The 8,866-nt window shown below is 66.4% G+C and overlaps 1 protein-coding gene across 1 annotated transcript; it reads right to left on the bottom strand.

Moving 5' to 3' along the window:
- Nucleotides 1-169: 169 nt before the first annotated feature.
- On the bottom strand, nt 170-8,500 carry VPS16 (VPS16 core subunit of CORVET and HOPS complexes). The gene is made up of 24 exons (XM_050321019.1): nt 8,381-8,500; nt 7,581-7,669; nt 7,421-7,515; nt 6,717-6,845; nt 6,461-6,605; nt 6,251-6,366; nt 5,608-5,730; nt 5,084-5,139; nt 4,775-4,864; nt 4,151-4,245; nt 3,779-3,855; nt 3,497-3,628; nt 3,295-3,422; nt 2,938-2,973; nt 2,670-2,778; nt 2,464-2,598; nt 2,283-2,391; nt 1,910-2,007; nt 1,716-1,820; nt 1,534-1,611; nt 1,182-1,351; nt 999-1,095; nt 793-896; nt 170-554 (listed from the first exon to the last, which is right to left on the bottom strand). The coding sequence occupies exons 1-24, from the start codon at nt 8,431-8,433 to the stop codon at nt 410-412; spliced, it is 2,514 nt and encodes an 837-aa protein (XP_050176976.1). The 5' UTR covers nt 8,434-8,500; the 3' UTR covers nt 170-409.
- Between the last annotated feature and the right edge of the window lie 366 nt (nt 8,501-8,866).

Below are 8,866 nucleotides of genomic sequence, written 5' to 3'. Positions count from 1 at the left end.
CCCCAGGGGACCCCCAGTGTCTCCCCAGGACCCCTTTGGGACACCCAATGACCTCCCCTTCCCCACTCCCCAGGGTCTGCTCCAGGAACCCTTCCTGGACCCCAGTGTGCTCCCTGAATCCCCCCAGACCCACCGGGGGCTGCTGAGCATTTGTGACCAGACAGCAGTGGGAGTTCTTTTCTTTATTGAACAGGGAGGGAGGGGCCGTGGTGGGAGGGTGGGGGTCCCCCTGCCCCCAGGCTGGGGGTCCTGCACCACTGGAGGTCCCGGTGCCGTGCTTTGTTTCCCAAACTCGTGCTGGGAGCAGCTGCCAGAGGACATGGACATCTCACTGCCATCCCCATCCCCAGGCACAGACCTCTCAGGAGGGGGGTGTGAGGGGCTGGGGGGGTCCCTGCAGCCCCCCGGGTCACTTCTTTAGCAGCTGTGCCCGGGCCCGGGTGAGTTTCTCAGCCAGGGCGCCGTTGGTGCCGGGGGAGCAGTGGGACAGCACCAGGTTCATCTCAGCCTCGCTCTTGTGCTCTATGGCCGCCTCTGCCGCCTGCTCCAGGTCCCTGGGGGGCACCCACAGCGTGGGCACGGGGGGGGCAGCACCCCCACAGCCCCCCACACCTGAACCACCAACCCCCACTGGGGGGACACAGCTCACGGTGCCCCCACACCCACCCGAGAGCCCCAAACCCCTGGTGCTGCTGCACAAGGAACTCCCACCCCATGTGACCCCCACCCTGTGTGACCCCCACCCTGTGTGACCCATGTCCCACGGACCCCCCAGGGTCCCCCTGGACTCACCCCACAAGGACAAAGGCCTTGACCCGCTGCTCGGGGGGCACCCGGGGGGCGTATTTGCGGGCCTCGTAGCGGTTGTGGTGCTTCACAGCCACCTCCACGAAGGGCTGGGGGGACACAGAGCAGGGATGGAGAGAGGAGGGAACAGGGTGGGAGGGCATGGAGGGGGGGCGTGCCTGGTGGCCCCCCCAAGCAGGAAAAGCTCTCACCAGGTACCCGATGGGCGACTTCTTGCTCTTGGAGAACTTCTCCATCTCCTCCCAGTCCCCCCGCGTGGCCAGGGCATTGATCTTCAGCCACCAGTACCTGGGCATGGGGGTCAGGAGGGCTCCTGGAGCTGAGAGCCCCCTCCCCAGCCCCCAGTCCCCTCCCCAGCCCCCCTGCCCCCACACCTCTTGTCGGGGATCCTGAACTCCCGGTAGAGCTGCTCCGCCCGCTTGTGGTGCCCGTCCAGGATGAGGGTGGACACGGTGTCGTGCAGGGACAGGTCCAGGTAGGGCTTGTCGAAGTCCTCCTGCAGGTGCCGCTGCAGCCGCAGCAGCTTGATCTGCTCCTCGGTGGCCTGGGACACAGCAGTGACCCTGGGGGCCCTGGCCTGGCCTCGGGATCCCTGGCCTGGGCTCAGGATCCCCATCCTAGCCTTGAAGTTCCTAGCCTAGCCCTGGGGTCCCAGCCCAGCCCCAGGATCTCCATCCCAGCCCCAGGATCCCCTTCCCAGCCCAGGGTCCCGTCCCAGCCCCTCACCTTGGCAGCGAAGTCGTTCCTGGCCTTGTTGAACTCGTCCAGGGCGTTCTGCAGGGCCCCCACGCGGCCCTCGATCCGCTGGGACACAGCAGGGACGTGTCACCCCCACACAGGGACAGGAACACGCCAGGGGGATGGCAGGGAGCACCCTGGGGCCCCAGCCCCCCGGGTGGGATCCTCACCTTCTCGGAGTAGCTGGAGTGCACGTGGAAGTTGCCCAGCTCCTGGTGGTTGTCGTCCTGGTTGTACAGATCCTTCAGCGTGTCCCGCTCCTGGTGCCGGCAGAACTGGGGGCACAGGGGGTCAGGGGTGGGGGGAGCACCCGGGGGGACATGGGAGGGCAGGGGGTCGGGGGGCAGGGTCTCTCTGCCCTCACCTGCCGGTAGAGGCTCAGGGCCACGGGCTGGTTCTGCAGCGTCATGAAGAAGGTGCCGCGGTTCAGCTCGTTCTTGAGGTGCAGCACGACCGTGTAAACTGGGGGGGACAAGGGGGCTTGGTTTGGTTTTTATGCACCCCCTGACAGCCCCCCAGAACACACAAGGCTCCCAAGGGGCTCCTCCAGACCCCAAAATGCTCCTGCCCATCCCAAAGCCCAACATGCTCCCAAGGGGCTTCCCCAAACCCCAAAACGCTCCCAAGGCCTCCCCTAACCCACCCACCCCTTCCCAGCCCCTCCACTGTCCCCCCCCCTACCCACGTCGGTGTCCCCACTCCCGACGGCTCCCCAGCCCCTCGATGCACCCCCTCACCCAGATCCGTGTCCCCACTCTCGATGGCCTTCCCCAGGGCCAGTTTGCTCCGTTTCATCTTCAGCAGCAGCGGGACCTGTTCCCCGGAGCGTGGCTCGTACTCCAGGAGCTGGGGGGGCAGGGGAGGGTCACTGGGTGTCCCCCTGTCCCCACCGTCCCCCTCCCCTGTCGCAGAGCCCACCTTGATGGCCAGCTCGGCCCGGCCGCAGTCGTAGGCGCGCGTGGCGATCTCGGAGTACGAGATCCCCGGGGTGTCCCCCAGTTTCTGGTTGATGGCCTGGGCCACCTCCTCGTCCGACTTGTCCTTCTGCTGCACCTGTGGGGGCACCACAGGTGTCCCCCGGTGTCCCCCCCACCGGCAGGGCCCCCCTGGCACGGCCCCCTCACCTTGGAGCAGGCCCAGTGCGCCAGGATCCGGCTCACGCCCTGGATCTCCGGGAGCCGCAGGAACTCGCAGATCCGGATGGCCAAGGGGTACAGGCGGCGCAGCACCAGCCTGGGGCACGGGGGCACAGGGAGGGTGCAAGGGGTTGAGGAGCTCAGATGGGCTTGGGGGGTCCCCAAGTGCTTGGAGCTGCTCAGCCCCCAGAGATGGGGATGGGGACTGTGGGATGGGGGAATGTGGGATGGGGGAATGTGGGATGGGGCCCCTCACCTGTCCAGCAGGACCTCGATGGTGAGTTGTTTGTATCTGTGGGGACAGTCAAGGGAAATGTGGGATCACAAACCCCTTGGAGCTCAGACAAGGAGCACCAGGCACTTCCCAGGCTCCGTGAGCTTCCCTGCTCCGGGATGGGGCACCTGTGCCAGGTGTGGTGAACGTGGGGGTCTCAACCCTGACCCCCTTCCACGATTCCCAGGTGTGATGAGCGTGGGGGTCTCAGCCATGACCCTTCCATGATTCCCAGGAGTGTCCCAGCCCTGCAGCCCCAGCACCGAGGGGCTCCATCTCCCCTGGAGAGGGCCCCAATCCCACCCTGGATCCCATGCCAGCCCCTGCAGCTGTGGATACTGGGTGAAGGTGAGCGGGATGCCGATCTGGTAGTCCCGGATGGCGTTGAGGACCCGCAGGTCCTGGCACATCCGCACGAAGCTCTCCGGGGGAAACTTGTCCAGGAAGCACTTCCCGAAGGAAGCTGCCTGTGGGATCAGGTGTGAGGGGGGAGGGAGCGAGGATCTTCGGCCTGCCCCTCCTCCCCCTCGCCCTGGCTCACCCTCAGCAGCGATTTCTGGGTTTGGGGCTCGTGCTCGTAGCCCGCGGCCTCGATGCACTGCCCCACGGCCTCGGGGAGCAGCTGCTGCTCCCGGATCTCCCGCAGGTACTCGTCGGCCTTCTGGCTCTCCTTCTGCAGGGATGGGAAATGGGGGACCCCGGGAAGGGGACATGGAGGTCAGGATGGACCCCCGGGAATGGAGGACCCCTGGGAATGGGGACACAGAAGGCTCAGGAAGGACCCCCGGGATCCCCCACTCCCACCCCAGGAGGGGGGATGTACCTCGTACTCCTTCTGTGCCTCCAGCAGCAGAGCCCCCGGGGCCATGGAGGCAATCCGGAAGATTTCCTGGCTGGCCTCTGTGGGAATTGGGATCAAACACACCTGAGAGGCTGCTCTGGACCAGGGGTGTCACCTGCACCTGCTGGCACTGCTCCCACCTCCCTGTGTGCAGCACCATCCTGGCACAGGGACTGTGCAATGGGATGGGTGGGAAAGGACCTCAAATGCAGTGCCACCCCGCACCATGGGCAAGGACACCTTCCACTATCCCAGATTGCTCCAAGCCCCATCCAACCTGGCCTGGACGCTCCTAGGGATGGGGCAGCCACATCCCAGGTGCCCAGCAGGGATGTCCCCCCCAGCCCATCTCACCTGGGATCTCGTGCAGGAACTCGTGGGAGGTGCGGGACAGGATCCGGACCCCGTCCAGCTCGGGCACCAGGTGGGAATCCTCATCCAGGACAAAGCTGTGCTCCTGCTAAGGGCTGGGGGGCACACGGCTCCGGGGGCAGCCCCAACCCCCACTGCCGAGGGACCACGGGGCTGGGGGTGCTCAGAGGGGAGGGTCCCTTCCTCCCCTTTTCCCTGCCAGGATGGGGCCAGCTATCCCTGTAAATACCTGTCTCTGGGACAGCAGAAGGAAGGACCTGGGAGGGAGTGGGGGGACTGGGAGCATCCCACGGGACAGGGAAAGGGCCTGGGAGCAACTGTGGGGGCTGCAGAGCACTTTGTGGGGGCAGGAATCCCCCAACCACCCTGGGCAGGGCCAGTGGTCCCACCACAGGAGTGGCACCCTCAGAATAGGGGAGCTTGGAGGGGCTGGGGGAGCTTTGGTGCTCCCCAGGAGCAGGGAGGGGAGGGGGATCCCAGCAGCACACGGTCACCGTCCTGTGCCCACCCTGGGGGGCTCTGAGGGGACCCCCGGGGACAGCAGTGACTGTGGCAGGCAGGAGCTTGGGCTGGGCTTTGGGAACATCCCCTCTTCCCAAAGGATACCGGATGCACTCCGAGGAATTCCCCACCACCATGAGCTGCCGCTCCCAGGCCACCACCACGGCTCGCTGCCGGCTGCGGGGCCGCGTGCACCTGGGGGACCCCACCCGTGAACCCCGGCCCCTGTGGCCCCATGGCGGGGACACCAGGGGGACCCCACCTGTGAACCCCGGCCCCTGCGGCCCCACGGCTGGGGGGGACACCAGGGGGACCCCACCCGTGAACCCCGGCCCTGTGGCCCCACGGGGGGGACACCAGGGGGACCCCCGAGCACTGCCAGGGGCAGGGGCGGGGCAGGGACCACCCACTCACCAAACCATCTGCTTGGGGGGGGATCGGACGGTGCTGTTGAACTCGCAGAGCTTCTCCTGGGGGAGAGAGGGGGGATCAGGGAACACACCTGGGCAGCTGGGGTGGGCCCCGGGAGCGTGGGAGCCAGGGATGAACTCAGGGGAAGGACACCCCAATTCTCATTGTTTTTTTAATCAAACTAAACCAAGTCCATTCTAATTCCCATTTAAGAAAATTAATACCAAGAAAAGGATTTCACTTGTGGAAAAAGAAAATCAAAATGCTACATTTCACATCTGGGCTTTACTTAAGTCGTAAAATCACTCATTAATTTTTTGCCTGATTATTAAAAATATATCCCCACTGCTGTGGCTCCAGCAATTCAGAGTTTCTACACTGCTGAACTCACTCCTCAAACTTCCAACATGGCCACACTCAGACAATCCCTCTGTACATAACGTATATCAAATGTTATATATTATATATATACATGGGCTCCTGCAGCCCTGAGCACGTGGGGGCCCCCAGTGCCCCCCCAGGCTCACCTTGAGCGTGGCCAGGCCCATCCAGATGTACCCAGAGTCGCAGAACAGGGCGAGGAGCCGGTGGTTGAAGGACACAGCCATGTGCAGGAACGGCCCAGCCGAGGGGCTCAGCCCGGGGGGAGTCTGGGCAGGACAGGAGGGGACGTGGGGACACGTCCTGGGGTCCCAGAGTGTCCCCCCTGGGTGGGAGGAACTGGGGAAGGGTCAGAGCTGGGGGGCCCTTCCCTCCCACTCAGCCCTCCCCCCTCTGGGCAGGATGGGGCACCAATGGGACAGCGGGAGGGAGGATCTGGGAGAGAGTGTGGAGGGCTGGGAGCATCCCATGGGACAGGGAAAGGACCTGGGAGCATCCCCTGGGACAGGACAGACAAGGGAAGGACCTGCCATGGAGTGTGGGGGCTAGGAGCATCCCGTGGGACAAGGAAAGGATCTGGGAGAGAGTGTGGGAGCTGGGAGCATCCTGTGGGACAGGGAAAGGATCTGGGAGCATCCCCTGGGACAGGACAGACAAGGGAAGGACCTGCCATGGAGCGTGGGGGCTGGGAGCATCCCGTGGGACAGCGGGGACAGAGAAAGGACCTGGACACAGGGACAGGGCCCGCAGTCCCCCCATTCCCACATTCCCACATTCCCATTCCCTCACCACGCTGGAGCAGGAGGTGTTGTCCAGCAGGAAGAGCTCCGGTCCCACGGCCAGGAGCACCACGGTCACCCTGTCCTGGGACAGCACAGCCCAGCACGCCGGGGGCTGCTGCAGCCCTGGGGGACAGCGTGTGACAGGGGCACAGGGGCACGGGGGACACAGGGGGGCATGGGGGCACAGGGGGACACAGGGGGATGCAGGGACACCCACCGGGGACCTCGGGCAGGCGGCGCAGCTTCAGGTCGTCGATGTTGGTGGCCAGGGAGAAGCGGAAGGCCCCGGTCAGGATGGCCACGCCCGTCCCGAACTCCGTGTGGAAAACCTGCGCCTCCAGCACGTGGTTCTGCAGCACCTCCTGCGCCCAGACACGGCAGGGTGGGACACTGGGCACACTGGGGACACGGTGGGGGATCAATGGGATCTGAGGTGCCCTCCCCCCAGCCCACCCCGTGCCCCAGCCCCTCACGTTTCCCATGCTGAAGTGCCGTTTGAACTCGCAGAACAGGTTGTAGACCAGCACAGTCCCGTCCTCCTGGATGCACAGCAGGTCCTCCCCCGCCGTCCAGCCCAGGTGCACCAGGCGGCCGCTCTTCCACTGGGGAAGGGTGGGAATGGGGTGGGGATGAGGTGGGAATGGTCACCCTGGGCTGCTCCAGACAGCCCAGAGCCAGGGCAGCCCTCCAGGGACACACGAGAGGCCATGGCTGAGGCTGAGCTCTGACTCCTTCTCCAGAGGTTGGAAACCCCACCTGGAGGTCCAACATCTCCAAAGGTCTGGCACCTCACCTGCCCTGGCACCTTTCTCTGCCCCTCCACTGCCCCGTGCCCACCCCAGCCCTGGGCAGAGGGGAGGGAGGATGTTCCTGCTGCTCCAGCTCCCATCCCATCCCCTTCTCCCAGTCCCGGGCAGCAGGGAGAGGGGGATGTTCCTGCTGCTCTAATCCCGCTGTTCCAATCCCATCTCATCCTTTTCTCCCAGCCCAGGTCAGGGAGGAAGAGAAGATGCTCCTGCTGCTCCAGTTCTGCTCCAACCTCATCCCACCCTCTTCTCTCATCCCTGGGCAGTTCCTTCCCCCACTCCCCCTTGCACCCCGCCCCTCCCATCCCCGGTGCCCCCGAGGGGGTCTGTCCCTGCCCCCGCCAAAGGGGATCCCAGCCCCCCCAGCTCACCGGGACACTGGCCAGGAGCAGCCCCGAGGCCGAGTAGATCTCCAGGAGCGGGCGGGAGCTGGGGGCCTTGTCCCTCCGGGAATTCCTCAGCAGGGCTGGGGGAAGACAGTCTGTCAGCAAAGCCGGGGGGGCTCCGGGAGCCGGGGGGGGCTGCACCCACCTATGGGCCCCCCGTACGGGGCAGCGGCCACCACGCAGTCCCGCAGGTCCTCCCGCAGCCCCCATTCCATGGAGTACAGCTCCAGCTTCCTGCGGGACGGGACACACGGGCGGAGGGATGGATGGATGGACAGACGGAGGGATGGCGGGGCCAGGGACGGTGCCCACCCCCCTGCCCACCCCCTTAGCCGGCCCTGGGACCCCCCAGCAGGCCCCGGGAGCTCCCAGATCAGCCTCAAACCCGCGGACACCCGGGGATCCCCCAGGTGGACACAGGACCCCCCAGCGACCCCCGGACCTCACCCAGGGACCCCGCAGTCAGCCCCGGGACCCCCACGGACCATCCCGAGGGCCCCGGTCACCGTGGGCCCCCCAAAAAACCCCGAGACACCCCGAACGACCCTCCTGGCCCTGAGACCCCCCCTCCCAGCCACCCCAACACCCCTACCCTGGGACCCCCAACCACCCCCAGCACCCCCTCCCCAGATAGTCTCAACACCCATGGCCGTCCCGGGACCCTTCCGAGCAGCTCCGAGACCCTGCAGACACGTCGGAGATCGCCCTCCCATTCCCAGGACTCCCCCCAACATCCCCGGGACCCCCGAGACTCCCCGAGCATCCCCCCGGCTCAGCCCTCCCAGCTCCGGGACCCCCCCAGCCACCGCCGGGACCCCCGAGCATCCTTGGGACCCCTGTCCCAGCCCGCCCGAACACCCATGGCCACGCCGGGACCCGCTCCCACCCAGCCCCGGGACCCCGAGCGGCCCCGGTTCGGGCAGCGCTGCCCCCGCCGCCTCTCACCGGTAAAAGGCCTCCTCGCCCAGCGGGTACCAGTTGGCCGTGTAACAATCCATGGTGCCGGGGCGGGGGAAGGGGATCGGGGGAATGGGGATGGGGATCGGGACTGGGATCGGGATGGGGATCGGGGGATCCCGGCTCTTCCCTCCCAAGCCACGCCCCGCACGTGACGCCGGGCCGGCCGCCGCCATCTTGGGTGAGGGCCCTGAGAAGAGTAGAGACGGGGAGCGCCGCCATCTTGAGTGAGGGCACGGGGAGCTGAGGAAAGGGGAACCGCCGCCATTTTGAGTGAGGGCACGGGGAGCGGGAGAAGGGGAACCGCCGCCATTTTGAGTGAGGGCACGGGGAGCGGGAGAAGGGGAACCGCCGCCATCTTGAGTGAGGGCACCGGGAGCGGGGGAAAGGGGAACCGCCGCCATCTTGAGTGAGGGCACGGGCACCCACACCCGTTTGGGCCCGGGGTGATCGGGCCCCCTGACGTGTCTGTTC

Source organism: Myiozetetes cayanensis, unplaced genomic scaffold (assembly GCF_022539395.1).
Source record: "Myiozetetes cayanensis isolate MyiCay16 unplaced genomic scaffold, myiCay2020 scf26, whole genome shotgun sequence".
Taxonomy (NCBI): Eukaryota; Metazoa; Chordata; class Aves; order Passeriformes; family Tyrannidae; genus Myiozetetes; species Myiozetetes cayanensis.
The sequence above is the reverse complement of the archived record's forward strand: the minus strand, read 5'-3'. Positions and strand labels throughout refer to the sequence as shown.

Excerpts from the sequence above, each read along its gene's own strand:
- VPS16 (XM_050321019.1), bottom strand. The coding sequence starts at position 8,433 with ATGGATTGTTACACGGCCAACTGGTACCCGCTGGGCGAGGAGGCCTTT. Across the intron at positions 5,731-6,250 it reads ACACCTCCTGCTCCAGCGTG|ACTCCCCCCGGGCTGAGCCC; the intron begins GTGAGGGAATGG and ends TGTCCTGCCCAG. Across the intron at positions 2,779-2,937 it reads ATCGAGGTCCTGCTGGACAG|GCTGGTGCTGCGCCGCCTGT; the intron begins GTGAGGGGCCCC and ends CCCGTGCCCCAG.